The sequence below is a fragment of the Mobula hypostoma genome, chromosome 9 (assembly GCF_963921235.1).
Source record: "Mobula hypostoma chromosome 9, sMobHyp1.1, whole genome shotgun sequence".
NCBI classification, from domain to species: Eukaryota; Metazoa; Chordata; class Chondrichthyes; order Myliobatiformes; family Myliobatidae; genus Mobula; species Mobula hypostoma.
Genome location: NC_086105.1, coordinates 146189966 through 146207877, shown reverse-complemented (window position 1 = coordinate 146207877; position 17912 = coordinate 146189966). Strand labels below are relative to the sequence as shown.

The following is a 17912-nucleotide window of genomic DNA, read 5'->3' as shown; positions in this document are numbered from 1 at the left end:
CAAGACATAGGAGCAGAATTAAGCCATCTGGCCCATCGAGGCTGCTCCATCATTCCATCATGGCCGATTCATTATCCTTCTCAACCCCATTACCCTGCCTTCTCCCCGTAAACTTTGACACCCTTACTCATTAACAACCTGTCAATCTACGCATTAAATATACTCAATGACTTTACGTCCACAGTTGTCTGTTGCCAAGATTTCCAGATTCACCACCTCTGGCTATAAAAAAAAAAAAAAAAAATTCTTCCTCTGCTCTAAAGGGTCACCCCTCTATTCTGAGGCAGTGCCCTCTAGTCTCCAGTCCCCTTGAGCTCCTTTATCTTTAAGCTCCTGAACTTCTTTCCCTAGACCAGGGGTTTCCAACATTTATGCCATGGACCCCTACTATTAACCAAGGGGTCAACAGACCTCAGGTTGGGAAATCCTGTCCTTAGACACTTGGTAATTGTCTGAAGCTGAACCAGATTACTGGCAGGGTGCTGTTTGACCCAGAGCAGTGCTTTCAACCACACACTTGCTTCATTGTCAGTTTTAACATCTTCACCTCCACAAAGTTTACAAGCAGTTCTATCACAATTCATCTGGCATTGAAGCTTTCAATCATTTTGTGACTTCTATATTTTACAATTCCAATACTCTCCTGGTCAGCCTCTGACATTCCACAATGAACATCCAAAGCATTGTTATACCAGTGGCTCGTCTTGTTGCAAATCCCATTTATCACCATGTCTCAATCTAATAAAACAATATTAAATCCTTGTTTCTCCTCCCTCAATTTTTGTTTCTTCCCATTTCCTTAGCAGTCCTGATGAAGGACATCAGCCCAAAACCCCAACTGTTTATCCCTCTTCAGAGATGCTGCTTGACTTGCTGAGTTCCTTCACCATTTTGTGTGTTGCTCTTAAATTCCTGTTTGCTTTCAAATCACCCCTTGGCCATGGTCATTCTCATTTTTTGCAAACTCCATCAACCTTACACAAGTCTGAAGTCACTGCCTCTTATACAATTCTGATATTAGTTCCTCTAGCACTGGCCAAAGTATTCTGAGCTCCTTTGGCTGTAGATTCTTGAGCCCCCAGAATTTCCTTCCCTCTGTCTTGCCGTTCTCCTTTAAAATCTACATCCATGACCACTCTTGATCATCTGCCAATGTCTCCTGTTTCTTTTAAATTGTTAATACTCTATATAACACCTCAGAACATGCGCCACATGAGGACTTGTCATACATATGACAATTATTGATGGTGCTCTTCTTTTAGATAAAAAACAATGGAGCTGGATGGTAGATTTTCTAACTTCCCTCTCCTTCTGTGGGTACAAACTGCACAAGTGCAGTGTAAAATATTAAGTGCAGCTATCTCCAGTTCCTTAAAGTAAGAGTGCTTCTAATTTTGATAATTTTAATGCTTTCCAATTTTTTTTTTTTAAGAAAGAGAACAACAGTTGTTTCACAGTTCTTTATATGGACCTTTTCATGATAGTTGCTTAGGTCTTGCGAAAAACTGCAGTGCTTGTCTGCCAGGAAGCAGAAGCGTCTTTTTTCTTCAAGTAAAGCCTCTTTGCAGCCATCAGTGATAAACTTCTGAATCTCATTTTCTCTCGTATTGATAGTTGCTAGAACCTGAAAAAAAATGCATGCGACTTTATCTTTTTCACAATCTATAGTCATTTCTACCACATCATAATTACAGATTCTTGGTTTCTTCAAAAATCAAATTTCTGCATATTTTTGCCATGTTATCATAGCTATGCATATTTAGTACATCAGAAAGCACTATATTCTGGACAGTTGATAAGAAATATTTCTAGTATGAAAGGCTACATTTCAGAAGCCAAAAATATTAAAATATCCCAAAACTGGTCATTGAAATTTAACCTGTATGAAAATGAGAGAAAGCTGACCTTTCTTATCATACTTCGGGAGTCTTAAGGAATTACCTGCTAGTTGAGGGCATTTGATTGTACTTGGGAAGTTGCCTCCCATTTAACATGCTTATAATTTACCTCACAGGGTGGTTGATGAATTGTAAATATGAGTGTATTTTGGATCATCTGACATGTTGCAGATGTGTGTGAACCGTCATCTTGAAGTAGTGTGGGGGTATGGTTGTGAAATGTCCGTACTTGTATTTGTGAATTGTTGTGTTGTAAATATATTAGCTGCCATGATATGTTCGGGGAGGGAGGGTGGGGGGGGGGGGGAGTTTGTTTTGGGGGTACGATATTAAAGCAAAATGGGGGGAAATGTAATCCATTATATATTTTGTATTGTGTCATTCCTTCAATAAAAATAAAAAATTAAATTTTTTTAAAATGAGAGAACGCTTATATAGACAACGTGACTTGTAGCCATTTTAATACACTCAGTGGCCATTTTATTAGATACATCTGTACATTTGCTCGTTAATGCAGACATCTAATCAGCCAATAATGTGGCAGCAACTCAATGCATAAACGCATGTAGGCATGGTCAACAGATTCAGTTGTTATTCAGACCAAACATCCAAATCAGGAAGAAATATAATCTGAGTGACTTTGACCACGGAATGATTGTTGGTGCCAGGCACGGTGGTTTGAATATAATCATAAACTGCTGATCTCTTAAGATTTTCACACACAACAGCTTACAGTGCAAAAAAAAACCAAAACAAAGCATCCAGTGAGCAGCAGTTCTGTGGATGAAAACACCTGGTTAATGAGAGGTCAGAGGAGAATTGTCAGACTGGCTTTCAAGCTGACGGGAAGGTGACAATAACTTAAATAACCACGCATAACAGTGCTGTACAGAAGAGCACCTTTGAATGCACAACTTCTTGAACTTTGAAGTGGATGGGCTACTACAGCAGAAGACCACACCAGGTTCCACTCCTGTGGCCATTTTATTAAGGTAAACTTATATGCCTAATGAAGTGGCTACAGTGTATAAAAATACTGCTCTCCCAAGCTAAAAGATTCATTATAAAGGGAATTTGATCTGCAGGTATAACAGGATGGCAATAAATTAATGGCTTTACTCAGTTACTTTCTTACTTTACTGTCAATATACAAATGATAGTCAATGTGGAGCACTGGTAAATGCATTTTATAAAAATACACTTTTCTGAAGCACATCCACCCCATATATTCACACATTAATCTGCATACAATTTCCAGGTTGTTATTCCTATTCCAACATCTATTAATAGAACTAACTTGTAGGCAAGGTATACTCTTTCCAGTTCCTTGTTTCATTTCAAGGACAAATAAATGAGAGTGGCTGTTATGTTTTGTAATTCCAAAACACAAACTTATTGAAAGGAAAACACGGAGCTGGGAATAACTTATGTTCTTAGCTATACTTTTAGTGAGACATACATGTATGACATGTTTTGTATGTACTTTTACATATAGACCGTAATAAATTATTTAAACAAAGAATGCTTAATCAAATATATTTACAATAATACTCAAATATTACTGAAATATTAAATACACAACACTTGGCTAAAGATTTAGTCACTGTTGAGGATTTCTTACTCTTGTGGGATAACATCTTTCCTGACCGGGGGGAGGGGGTCACTTTGCTTGAGAGGAGAGACTTGTGGCAGTGAAATAATCTCAGCTTCTTTTGGCCTCCTCTGTGGTGGCTGTAGGAGTTGACTCTAGACACCTGAACAATGCCTGGGAAGCTTCCCTAGATGATGTGGATCATTGTGTGTGCATACAGTGTCTGACATCACCATTTCCTCTGACTTTTGGAAAGCCACCTCACATTGCTTTCTTCATCGTAATTTCTTCCTGACCTGCAGTAATGAGTTCAAGGGGTGGAGCATAGTACCAGGAACCTGTTATAGTAATTGACAAATCCTAAAAAGGGCCGCAGCTATGACACGTCCTTTGGCCTTGGAGCATCCATCACTACTTGAACTTTCTCAGCACACCCGTGTAATTCTTGTGTGTCAATGGTGTGACCACTGTGATGCTTGGTTTAAAGAATTCACACTTGTTGTGTTGTGCTGAGCCCATGATCTTTTTAACACTGTACTGAGATTTTGGAGATGTTCCTTGTCATCCTCATCGGTAACAATGATGTTATCCAGATCACACTGAGTGCCTGGACAGCCTTGCAGCACCTGGTCCACAGCTTTTGCTAGAGTGCAGGTGCAGATGCTACTTCAATAAAGCCCTTTGTGTGTGTTTATGGTGAGAAACACTTTGGACTCTGCTTCCATCTTCATCTGTAGGTAGGCCTCAGCCGTCCACTTTGCTGAAGTGTTTTCCTGCAGGTGTTGTCTGCACTTTGCTTGATCCTGTTATTGTTACTGTTCTATAGATTTGCTGAGTATGCCTGCAGGAAAATGGATCTCAGGGTTGTATGGGGTGACATATTTTGATAATAAAATTTATTTTGAATTTTGAAAGGTTTGCAAAGATATCCTCTATCCTCAGCAGAGGGTACTGATCTACTTTCAGTACTGGGTTAATGGTGACTTTAATTACCACAGATCCTGACAGACCTATTCTTCTTAGCTACTGGGACCATGGGCTCCACTCAAACTTGGAAAGAATTCATTCAGCCTCCATGCGATCTAGCTCACTGGCTACTTCATCATGAATGGCACAAGGAACTAGACGGGCTTTGCAAAACCCAGGTGTGGCATTTTCATATAACACTATACATATTTGATATATTTGAGTTTTCCAATGCCATCCTTGAACACTGCTGTAGCATCATCCAGTGTCTTTCTTAATTCACTTTCAGTTGACTCTATTGCAGGGAATGTGGCATGCAAATGGTGGATGGAACTCCAATCAAGTTGCAGTTGTCTCAGCCAATCATGATCCCACAATGCTGGTCCTCCTGTTTTTAAACCACATACAAGCCCAATGTAGCTTGTTGTTTGTTGTATTTCATTGTTACAAATGTCATTCTCACAGGAGTTATCTCTTCTCCAGTACAAGTTTTAGTTGGATATCTGCTTCAGTTTAGTATCTTTGAAAAGCTGTTCACTCATTTTGTGGAATAACTGAAACAGCTGAGCCAGTGTCCAGTTCCATTTTAATTAATTTACTGTTAACTTCGTGTCAGCCCTATTGTTTGTCTCATGTTGGTTTCCACAAGGTTACCCAGTCCTGTATCACTCATAATTATCAGATTTTTCATCAACATGCAGATTACTACTCTTTTTGACACTGCAAGTTTACTTTTTAAGCTTTTTCTCTTCCCTGTGCAGTCTATTTATTTTGTCTGCCCAATATGCTATTTGTACGTGTTCTACTTTGTTGCATTTTCTGCAAGTTTCACCTTTAAATATACACTAGTTTGGTGAATGTGAGTCCCTGCCATAATGGTAATACCATTTGTCTAGCCAGGCCAACTTCTGTTTAGATATTGTAATTTTGTTCACATTCACTTCCTGTCTGCAATTCAATTGTGCCCGTTATAATTGAGTTGCGGCACAGATGAAACTATTTCAACGGCTATTTTAAAATGTAAACTGCGCTTCATTTAGAGCTGTTTTTGAATGTCTTCTTGTAAAATTCCATAAACTAAATGATCTCCATGCATCATTAAGCACATTACCGAACTGACTATACTCAATCTCTTCAATTCAGCCACGTATGCTGAAACGGACTCCCCTACCTTTTCATTCTGCTTATGAACTCTAAAGCTTTTTGCATTCAACAATGGCTTTGGTTTCAGGTCTTCCTGCATTACTTTCACAATATCATTTCAGCAGGTTTGGTTGGAGCAGTCAAACCTCTAACCAAACACAACCTACCAGCCTTCTCCTTCCCACCCTCCCCCCACCTTCTTTATAGGGCCTCTGTCCCTTCCCTCTACAGTCCTGACAAAGGGTTCTGGCCTGAAACGTCGACCAATCTTTTCCACGGATGCTGCCCTACCTGCTGAGTTCCTCCAGCGTGTTGTGAGTGTTGCTTAAACCTCTAACCAAAATGTATACCTTTAAATCCAATGCACTGAGCAAAATTGGCACTCGCTACTCATCAGCTATGCTTTAAAATACTATTCAATTCAGTCAGCATATAATATCCAGTTATTCATTGTGTAATCAAGTGCATCCACCTTTCTGATGCAGCCAGCGTCTCTGCTCTCTTTTTACGATCACCTGGTACTCACTGTTAACGGACTTATGAATTTTGTCTGTTTCCTGCCTTCTTTTAAACTCTACCATCTTCTGTCCCTTCCAACGAACACATGCTACAGTGTTCTATTTTTTTAAAAAAACTAACACCTTGCTGCACTTCAACACGTAGGTAGCTGTCTTGGGTTCAGTGAAAACTTCCTTGTCACCATTGTTGTTTTGTAACTTCAAAACAAAACTAATTGAAAGGAAAATACAAAGCTGGGAATAACTCGTGTACATTCTTAGTTTTACTTTTAGTGAGACGCGCACGTATGATGTGGTGCCGTGATGACATAATGCCATGTACGTACTTTTACATCTAACCCATAATGAATTAAACATCAAAGAATGCTTCAAACAATACATTTACATTATTGAAGTATTAAATACACAGTGTTGCAAATCTAGAATATAGTACAGTATAGCATAGGAGCATGCCCCACTTTATCCTTGAGTGATCCTACTTAGTCCCTAGATATCTTCTTACTCTTGATGTACAGAATACCCTGGCATGCTTTAATTTTACTTGCCAAGGACTTAGCATGGACTCGCCTGGCTTTCTCAATCCCCTTCTTGGGTTCTCTTCTAGCTTCTTTATAACCCCCAAGGCGATCTGCTTGATTTTAGCTTCGGATACTTTACATATGCTTCCTTTTTCTTTCTGACTAAATTCACCAACTTGACTTCTAATGTTCCCTTACCTTGGTATCCTTGTCCTTCCTCCTTACCAGAACACAACAGTACCCTCTATGAAATGGGCATATTTCCAGAACTTTTAAATTTACAAGAGCATCTTTTCTCCAAAATACATGCTATGTGTAGAGTATTAGACTTAAAAATTCTAAAAGACAGATAAAATTGTGCTCATAGATCATAAACTCCTTTGAAGCAAGATGCAAGATTCCCTAACAATAAGCCTAGCATTCACCATGACACCCAAATGAACTATCTGATCCATCGCTCTATGCAAGGTTAACTGAAAGAGGTTGGCAGCATTAATATTCAGCTAATATCAATATTAATTGATAATCACTTTGCATTGGCCAATAATATTTTGTCAAAACAAAAGATCTATTCAGGAATAAGGTCATCCCTCTATTGTAAAATACTTTGACATCCACACTACAGCCACAAAAATGTTACAAGATAAAAAATTTGTTGAAAGAAATAATACTCAGAAAAAATTGAATATCTGAATAGTCACCTTTTGTAGCTGGAACAAAAAACTCAAAATTTGCCTTATAAATGGCTTATTTAACAAAGGGATTATACACTCAATGGCCATGTTCTGCCTCTAGAGGCGCTGCTCATTTTATATGTAGGTGTACAAACATAAAGTGGCCACTGCATGTATTTAAATGATTAAACCATTCACGCTCAGGTGAAGGATCTCGGCACGTAATGTAAACTGTTTATTCATTTCCATAGCTGCTGCCTGACCCAAGTTCTTCCAGCATTTTGTGTGTGTTGCTCTGGATTTCCAGCAGTTTGCTGCAGAATCTTGTGTTTATTATTTAACTTGTTTTGGGGCAGATTCAATGGCCTGAATAGCCTAATTCTGCAGTCTTATGGCCTTTAACAAAGTGATATACAAATTTGATAAGAGATGAGTAACCATCATCCTCCCTTGACAGGAAGTAACTATATTTAGACTCTTTGTTTTGTTCCATTTATTTTTGTGACGTGGGTGTTACTGGTATTTATTGCCCAAACCTAGTTACACATGTGAAAACATCAATCACCAACTGAACAGACACCTTCAGCATCCTCCCTACCCAACCCTTGCCTTTCATCACAACTGTGGCTTTTGTGGGTGGGGAAATAAATTATTAAAATTCACTTTGCATTTTTGGCAAACATCAGTAGATTAAAAATGTGAGCTAATGCCAAATAAATTTACATTCAATGCAGTCATCAACGTTATTCCAAAGCATTAGGTAGAAGGAAATAGACTGGATGAATAGCTTGAACAGAAACTCCACTGTTACATACATTGGAAGCTCCAAATTCAATTTTAGACAAGATGTTTTCATATATTGTTGCTACTTATGAAGTCCAATATTCACAATGATTGTACTCCAAAATACAGAACTAAATGTGTACATGATTTCAGAATCAGAAACTTGTAGACTAGGGGGATAACATTCGGCTCATTGAGCTATGCAGTACTGAACAAATTAATCAATCATTTTCCCCAATACCTTGCTAATTAACAAATTGCTGCCACTCAACACACATATACACCTTGTTTGATGCCCTGCCACATGAATCCCACCCTACTTCCCAACTCACAGACACACACAGTCTTGCACTGGTCACTTTTGTTGCTGTTTCACATATTTACACTACGGCTTGTTTTATAATAGTGCTAGTAACATTCTACTGTCTTACATAAACCTATACCTCACACTTTATGTCAATCTTCCAGGGACCTGTGCTAATATTATAGTGCCCGTATGTTCTATATGTACTGTCTTGCTCCTTAGCCCCACAGGAATGATGTTTCATTTATCTGTATACAACCTGATCACTGGCACCAGCCAACCTGCCATCAAGGACATACATACAGAAAAGTGCCGGAAAAGGGTCAGGATCCTGAAGGAACCCACCTACCTGCTCATAGATTGTTTATCCCACTCCCATCAGGGAGGAAGCTATGTAGCATCCAGATCAGGGCCACAAGGCTCAAAAACAGTTACTTTCTCCAAGCAAGAAGGCTGATCAACTCCTCCACCCAATAACCCACCCCTCGACAACTTTATCATTTCCTGTCAGCCACCTTATGTACAGATACTCCTGTGCCTAGTGTCACTTTATGAACATACAATTAATCTATGCATTTAAGCCATCTAATGTATTTATTTTTATTGTGTTCCTTATCTTTTGTGTTTTTTTTTTGAGTGCTGCGTTAGATTTGGAGTAACAATTATTTCATTTTCCTTTACACTTGTGTACTCGAAATTACATTAAACAATTTTTAAGTTGAATGAGAAACTTAAAACTTGAATTAGTTATTTTCGGGGGGCGGGGGGAAGCCTGCTTGCATTCACCTCATCTATATCCCTTGGGAGAGACAGAGAGACAGAGAGACAGAGAGACAGAGAGACAGAGAGACAGAGAGACAGAGAGACAGAGAGACAGAGAGACAGAGAGACAGAGAGACAGAGAGACAGAGAGACAGAGAGACAGAGAGACAGAGAGACAGAGAGACAGAGAGACAGAGAGACAGAGAGACAGACATAAACTACCACTCTCTGGCTTCTTCCTCTAAGTCAATGTCAGACCTAATTGTTTAGTTCATTCTGAATGCCACGTGATTTAAATCTGGACCATCCTACCATGGGGGATGTTGTCGAAGGTCTTGGCAAAGTCCATGTAGCAATGTCTTTATCAACCTTTTTGGCAACCCCTTTGAAAATCTCTGTGCAAGATTGATTACACATGATCAACTATGCACAAATTCACATTGACTATCCCTAAACAACAGGAATTCTGCAGATGCTGGAAATTCAAGCAACACACATAAAAGTTGCTGGTGAACGCAGCAGGCCAGGCAGCATCTCTAGGAAGAGGTACAGTCGACGTTTCAGGCCGAGACCCTTCGTCAGGACTATCCCTAATCAGGCCTTGACGACTGTTGAGCACCTGCAGTTTATACTTCAGAGAAGCAGTACTTAATTAATTTTATAACTGAGAAAGCTACTTATCAACTAAAGAGAATGACTAGTAAGGTTATTATAAAAAAAACAATTGCAATACTATGGTGCCAGATACTTTGTGGTTTCAGAAAGCAGATTTAGTGTTAAAAAATCACCACATATAGCCAATAATTAACCAGCACAGCACAAACCACATCCACCTCACAACAGATTTGTCTTTTATTCCACTTGAGAAATATTGATTTGATCTTCAATATACTACAGCCACAAGGAACTCATTGGTTTCAGTTTAAAACTCAAAAGTATGGTATACAACCTGAACACAGATGTACATACACTTTAGCTCAGGCAGGTTTAATTTTAATGTTAACACTGTCAGTAAATCACATGCAATTCATATTTACATATGTACAAAGATAAAGTGCACCCTAGAAAGAAACCAGTATTGGTTAAATTGCAAAAGAATGAATCGTAGAAAAGTTAACTCTTTGGACTCTTAAATAATTTGGATGAAGATGAAAGATAGAAGCAAATCTGATTTTAGACACAAAATTATAAACTTGCCACCTACCTCCATTTCTTTATTTTCGTATTTGTATGCATTTTTTGTTCCTTGACTTTTCCTTCTAAGTTTCTTGAGTTCTGCTTGAGTCTTTTCCAGTGAATCTAATTTAGTTCTGTGTTCTGTTTGGTACTTTTTAAGAGTTGCCTGCAGGAAGTTACAAGAAGTTAATCTGCATGCCAAAAATGGTCAGTTTATTATAATAAATTCTAGGGCACAGGCAGAGAAATTAAATACCTGAAGTTCTTACAGCCTAACTCACCAACAATACTTAAAATTCAGATAAGCATCACATTACAATTACTGTTAATATGAATCCTTGATCTTCTCTTTCTATATAAAACTAATACATCTGAAAATCAAATTGTGCAGTACTCCAATAACCCTGGAAAAGCCCTTCATTGTTTGATTAAGAATATTCCAAGATACAAACATAGGTTGAATGTTTATACATTATGAAAAGTCAGTTTTAGATTTTTTTCTGTCATAGTTATAGACATAGGAAGGAATGTAGGAAGGAGGAACATGCCACTTGGCTCTTCCAATATATTTTGCCAATCATTAATATCATGACTGACCTACGACTTTCCTCCATATCTTTGCTGTCCATGATACCTTGAGAATAACAAAATAAACTCTTCCTCCTCCTGTGAATCCACAGTTTAATACTTAAACCAATCTCTAAACCTCTCAAACTGTGGACAAACACAAGTTTATATTTGTTTAATGATGTCCTCAGATCAAATCCAGTTTCTATTTTTCCTATGAAAGCAAAAGTTCTGTATCACACAACATAATGACAGCTTTGGCTCTCTCTTTGGTATAATTGAGCTTTATTAACCAGAAATTTAGTAATGGACTTATTAAACATGTTAATTTCATGTTCAGTTAAATACCGCTTTCTAGCTTTATCTGTAAAATGGCTTCCTGCTTACTGTAACAACATTCCATAAATATTTCCAACTTAAATTGTTGGGTGGGATTAGAGAAGGCATTTTTTCAGTAGCACAAGATCCCAAGTATTCACAATAAGTTGAATTTATTGTAATTCCTTAAATTATATCTGACTTAAACAATTAACTGTTACGTAACTTGTAATTGAATAGAGTAGGTACCTACATTCATGTATTTCACATCTTGATCAATTTTTTTCTCCAATTCAGTTATTATGTCTTTGTGAAATTTCCTAAACTTCAAGATGAAAAAAAAAGCTTCAATTAGAAACTAAATCAACAGCAAAAAGTAAGACTTAAATAATGCCCAAATTTATCTTAGCTTAAAAATTCTACTGCAGTCAATTTGAATGCAAGATAGGGGAGAAACAATGGGACCAACACTCAGAAAGTCAGGGGTTGGCGTGAGGAATCATCATTTTCATGGACAGGAATGGATCTTGAGACAACTGGATTGCGGGACCAGAGCTGGCTGGGGGTCAGTGGGTTAAGGTGGTTGCAGGGGGTGTCAAAAAGATGCAAAATAAGCAAGAGTGGATACTCTTAGAGCATTGTAGAGAAAGTTACCTCAAATTTATAGGAAACGATTACACTGGATTCAAAACTAATTTTCAATTACAATGTACTATAAAAAGTAATTGAACTTTCAAACATTGACATATTTTTATGCATCATTTCCAGGCCTATTTTCTTCATCTCTTGTGCAGATGAACACAAATTTACCCTGTAGCTTGATCTGGGGGGCGGGGGGGGGGCTTCTTAATTAAGTTTTGAAATTCTGTGGATGTCCACAAACTGTTTTCTCTTCTACTCTAGAATTAAACAATAGTTTATCTCAAATGAAAAAGGAGATGAGCATCCTGCTGTCAGGTATTTAATTTTTTTCACAACCAGGCGAAATAGATATTTCTAACTTAATCTGGCTCAAAGGGTAATTTTCTCTCCCTCTCCCTCACCCCCAACCAAATTCCAGGGGTATTAATTGCAACCACAGAAAGTCTGTCCAATTAAAACTGAGATCAGGATTCCAAAATGTGAATATGATCATTGGAGGCTAATCATGGCAACTATGTGAGCAGACCTGTAAGAGTTCCTCAAGGCAATATATGAGCCCAATCATCGTTGGCTCCTCCACTGTTCCCATCACACACCTACTGATGAGCGCACAGTGTTCAATATTATTCATAACTACTCCACAAAGGAAGTAATGTATGCCTGCATGCAGCAAGATCTACGCAACATTCAGGCATGCACTAATGACAGAAAGTAACACTTTCATCGCAAGGATGCTAGGTGATAACCTTCAACAACGGGACTAACTACGTAACTTTGACATTCAATGACTTTGTCAATGCCCTACCACAACAAAATCTGGTGAGCGTGGGATGGAGGGAAGCAGGGTGGGCACCATTTACGAGCACTCAACCAGACCAGCCACATGAAAACCATGGCTAGGGGAAAAAAAACCCAAGACTACATCCTCAGTAAGTGACTCATCTGACATCCCAAAGCCTTTTCATCTTCAAGGTAGAAATCAAAGGCACTACAGAACACTCTGCATTGGCCTGGATGAATGCAACCCTGAAGCAGCTTGATATCAGGACAAAGTCACTAAACTTGAGTTACCTCAACTTGCCATCTGAAATATCAATTCCCTCTACCAATGCACATGACTGCAAAGTATACCATCTGCACAATGCACTTCAGTTACTCATTTAAGCTTTTTGGACAGCACCTCCCAAACTCATTCATGGGCAACGGATGCTTGGAACATACAGCTTCCCCATGTAGATTTGGGAACTTCCTACGAAATAGCACTGTGGGAAGTCTTCATTTAAGTACTGCAGAGGCTCAGACACAGACAGGGCAACTGGAAAGGACTTGCTTTCCTTGGAGGCAGAAATTTAAGTTAATTGCGAAACGGGAAAGTTGAGGAAAAGTATTTTTATAGTGGTGGTTGTCTGGATCCTGCTGTTCTTGAGTAGTAATTGACAGGAGTATGCCCCAACATCTGGGTCATCTGAATTGCCAGCATGGTCATAACATGCTGAAAAGCACATTTTTATGCTTTTTATTTTAAATATTATCATTTAGGTGTACAATTTTGGATAAGATTAAAAGGAGAATAACTATTTTAAAACTGTTTTTAAAATAAAACAGTGTACAACTTATACATACATTATCTTCCATTTCAAAGTTGAGTTTCTTGTGAACTTCTGAAATCTCCATAAGGACTTGTCCTATGGGGATAATAGAAAATAGAGTTACATAGCTGCCTAGTTTATTTATATGAAAAAGATGTTTTTTTAAATATACAAAAAAGCTGAGTTTATCCCCCTATTGTAAATGGTACAGTATCCCAAGTCTGTCAGAAGTTAGGCTTGTGTTTCTCAAAACAGCAAGTTACTTCAGGCTCTATTCAGACCGGTCAACCAAAAGCAACTCCAACACCAGCATTTCACTTCTCAGTGTCCATCTTACATTTTGAATTACATTTTATTTTATTGAAATTTGTGGTAATATTTTGTTTTATGTGCTGTGTGATATACATATTGTGGATGCACTGTGGTCCAGAGGAACACTGTACATACATACATCCATATGAAACAATCAGGTGACAATAAACTTGAACTTGACCTTTCTCCCTTTAGAAAGCAGCTACCGATTATGCCTTCTCTAGCTGAGGTTGGGATCAGAGTGGAGTGGTTGATAGTGAACCCTCCAGTCTACTTAAATACTTGCATTCATTATGATTTGGAGGGAAAGTCACATTCAGAGAAAAGTATAATTAAGTTTCATTTTAGTTAAGCTATGCATTGTCCTTGAATTTTGAGGCACACAGAAAAATGTGAAAAAAAAATCACCTCAAGTAGCAACTATTTTGCGTTTGGAAATTTATGATTGCAAGATTCAGAATAGTTTCTTAGAGAGGGTTCAAAAGGGGTTTACAAAAATAATTTCGGGATTGAAAGCTTTATCACATGAAAAGCATTTGATGGCTCTTGGCCTGTACTCACTGAAATTCAGAAGAATGGGGAGGGGTCTCACTGAAACCTATTGAATGGTGAAAGGACTTAAAAGCGTGGATGTGGAGAATATGTTTCCAATGGTGGGAAGTCTAACAGGATACAGCCTCAGAATAGAGGGATGTCCATTTAGAATGGAGATTAGAAGGAATTTCCTGAACCAGAGGATGGTGAATCTGTGGAATTCATTGCAACTGAATTGATGTGGAGGCCATGGCTTTGGGTATATTTAAAGCAGAGGATTCTTGATTAGCCAGGGCATGAAGCATTACGGGCAAGATGACAAGTGATTGGGGATGAGAGGGAAATTGATTAGCCATGATGAAATGGTGGAGTAGACTTGATGGGCCAAATGGCCTAATTCTGCTTCTATATTATGGTCTTACTGACAGGTTATAACTAGTGCTGGTTGGAAGATAATACGCTTCTCCCATTCAAGGTAAGTGTGACAATCAGTATGTAAGCAAAACAAAAAACTGTAAATGCTGGAAATCTAAATTTAAAAAAAATTAAAAATGCTGGAAAAACTCAGCTGAACTGATTAGGTCATTTGACAGAACTATTGTCCCAAGATATTAATTCTCTCCACAGATGCTGCCCAACCTACTATTTTTATTTCAGACTTCCAGCTTTTGCAGTTATTTTAAAAATAACTCCACCACATTGCAGATATTCTTTGTTCTCTCAACCTCTCCCTTCTCTACAAATTAAAACATATTTTCCTCACTTTATCAGCACTGATAGACTACAAAACACAGGAGTAGAATTAGGCCATTCAGTCCATCAAGTCTGCACTGCCATTCCATTAATGCTGATTTATTATCTCTCTCAACTCCATTCTCCTGCCTACTCTCCATAACCTTTGATACCCTTACTAATCAAGAACCTATCAACCTCGACTTTAAATATTCCCAATGACTTGGCCTCTACAGCAATCTGTGACATTGAATTCCACAGATTTACCACTCTGGCTAAAGAAATTTCTCCTCAACTGTCCTAGGGGACATCCTTCTATTCTGAACACAACAACATAAGAAATAGGAGCAGGAGTCGGCCATCTGGCCTGTTGAGCCTGCTCCGCCATTCAATAAGATCATGGTTGATGTAGCCATGGGCTCATCTCCACCTACCTGCCTTTTCCACATAAGCCTTAATTCCCCTACTATGCAAAAATCTATCCAACCTTGTCTTACACATTTACTGAGGTAGACTCCACTGCTTCATTGGGCAGAGAATTCCACAGATTCTTTGGGAAAAGCAGTTCCTCCTCATTTCCATCCCAAATCTACTCCTCCGAATCTTGAGGCTATGTTCCCTAGTTCTAGCGTCCCCCTAATTCTGAGGCTGTGCCCTCTTATCTTACAGGCCTTTTCGCCAACAATGATCTGCTGTGGATTACAATAATTTTCTGTATCAGTGCAAACACTTGTGGTACAATATATTTGGTCCAGGCAATCTGTTCACATCTCTAGACGACTCATTCCAAGGTAGCAAATAAGCGAACTAAAGAAAAAACTGCAAGGCGAATTCAGTGGGTCAAGCAGATTCTGTGGTAGCAAAGAATGGAGACACTACATCTATTCTGATACACATCCTCTATCCAAAACATTGACTATCCCTCTGATTCCACAGATGCTGCTTGACCTGCTGAGCCTTTTCAGCAATTGATTTTTTTTCCTCCTGATTACAGACATATATAGTCCTTCCAACTACATTAAACAATTTTCTTCCATTTAAATGATTCCTAAAAGCTTCACATGGGGGATGGAAAAAAGTCTTATCAAATGTCTATATTAACAGGTAGAATTTTGAATATTAAACTCAAGATCTAGCAAGAGAGTATAACGTCCTAGACAAGCTTGCTGTTCCCAGCAATTTTTAATTCAATGCTGAATGCTTAAACATAGAAATATGTTTTCTAATAAGTTCCAAGGAACAAAACCATGACTTCAATTTGTATAAAAAGAATTCCCCCCCCCGAGTACATTCTTCTGCAATTATAATATTTATAGGGAAGACATTACAAATTCATAAGACATGCCCTGATGCAATTTTACCTGCTTAGCAACCAAAAAAATACTTAACAAACATCAATATTTACGCAAAGAGCATCAATAAAAAGAACTGGCAAATGGCGAGTGAATTTTAGCAGTGGAGCATAATGATAGTATGCATTTGTGATTACTTGTAAATTATTACAGTAGGTTGAAGAGGAGCATTGCTTATTTAAAGAATTTCATTACTCTCCTGGGGGAAAAACTACAAACTATTCATTAACTTTTGAGCAATAAAATTGCATCACCTTTGCTAAGACTTGCCAAGTCAGGATCTCTTAAAATCCAGACGTGTTACTATTCACCTGGCGTTAACTGTTCTTTCATCACAGCCATTACTGCAACTTGTGAAGAAGCTCAACATGTGGGCTGGAACCCTTTGGCGACAACTCAAGGTCAATTCAGATGAGAATACCAATTTCCTTTTCAGCAAGAGTTCCATGAATATTTCTACATTACTTCGTGTTCAAACAATGAAGGAATTTTTTGTCATGTTAACTCTTGATAGCAATTGTAACAAATTATAATCAGATTAGTGCAAAGGTTAACAATTGGGCTTTTTTCTTCTATACCTATTGCTCAGATATTTTGCATTTAACAGTCAAACATTAAATAACTTCTCTACAATTCAGAAATCTGATTTTAGAAGCAGATAAAACAAGAAAAATTAGCAGTTATACTCAGTGCATTCACGTTTACTCTTTTGTTCTAGATAGTAATGAATTTTGCATATTCAAATATGTTTCAATATGCATCTGAGATGCTAATGTAGTCTCATGAAAGTAATGGGTAGCTTTTTATTTACTGCAAACTATCAAAAAAACTTAGTAATTTAAAATAAAACTCTTACCAGAATGGATAAATTTTAACAGATACAGTTGATGGCAAAATTTAATTATGTGTTTTTTTTAAACATTCAAAAATTCATTTCATCCATACTGTTGATTGTTATTTTAAACAAGAACAAACTAAAATCTAGGTTAAAAAGGGACTGAAGGCAGACACAACTGACAAGAGTGATTAAGTACTTGTTGGAAGAAAGCAGGTGCTGGACGACCAGCACAATCGGTCAATTATCTAGAATAAAATAGGTTAGGAATAAATCTGTTTAAAAATTATTGGACATTCACAAGTCAATAAGTACAAAGAAAAGTTGACAACTTTGGAATTTTCCTTAAATTAAATAAGTGTTGTTTTTAAATATATATAGTTCAGATATTTTGTAGTTTATATCTTTACAATAATTAAGGTTATGCTATAAAGGGTTACATATAAAAAAACAAAACAACCCTAATTAGATCTCTCCCTCAGCCGACTTGTAAATTAGGTTATGTCTATAAATAGTATATGTAGATGTTCTAAGGCAGGAATACATTTCACACTTCCCCATGTAAATGTGTCCAGTATTTTCATACACAAATCATCTTTCGTTTGAAGTACAAATAGATTTTCTAACTCCAGAACTTTTCTGCTGTATTAGAGATTAAGCCAAGAACTCTCAATTCCTTTACTGCCTGTATCATCATA

At 37.7% G+C, this 17912-nt stretch overlaps 1 protein-coding gene across 3 annotated transcripts in view; it reads right to left on the bottom strand.

The window, feature by feature from the left end:
* Positions 1-17912, bottom strand: part of LOC134352135 (brain-specific angiogenesis inhibitor 1-associated protein 2-like protein 1) — a 143060-nt gene that overhangs the window by 81966 nt on the left and 43182 nt on the right. For 2 of the 3 annotated variants that reach the window (XM_063059364.1, XM_063059363.1), the window contains exons 4-7: positions 13484-13545; positions 11472-11543; positions 10362-10499; positions 1472-1624 (exon numbers count right to left, since the gene is read on the bottom strand). In XM_063059364.1, coding sequence (XP_062915434.1) covers positions 1472-1624; positions 10362-10499; positions 11472-11543; positions 13484-13545 — 425 coding nt within the window. Of the gene's footprint in view, positions 1-1471; positions 1625-10361; positions 10500-11471; positions 11544-13483; positions 13546-16633; positions 16705-17912 lie in introns of those variants that run through there. The other variant, XM_063059365.1, reaches the window with a different exon arrangement.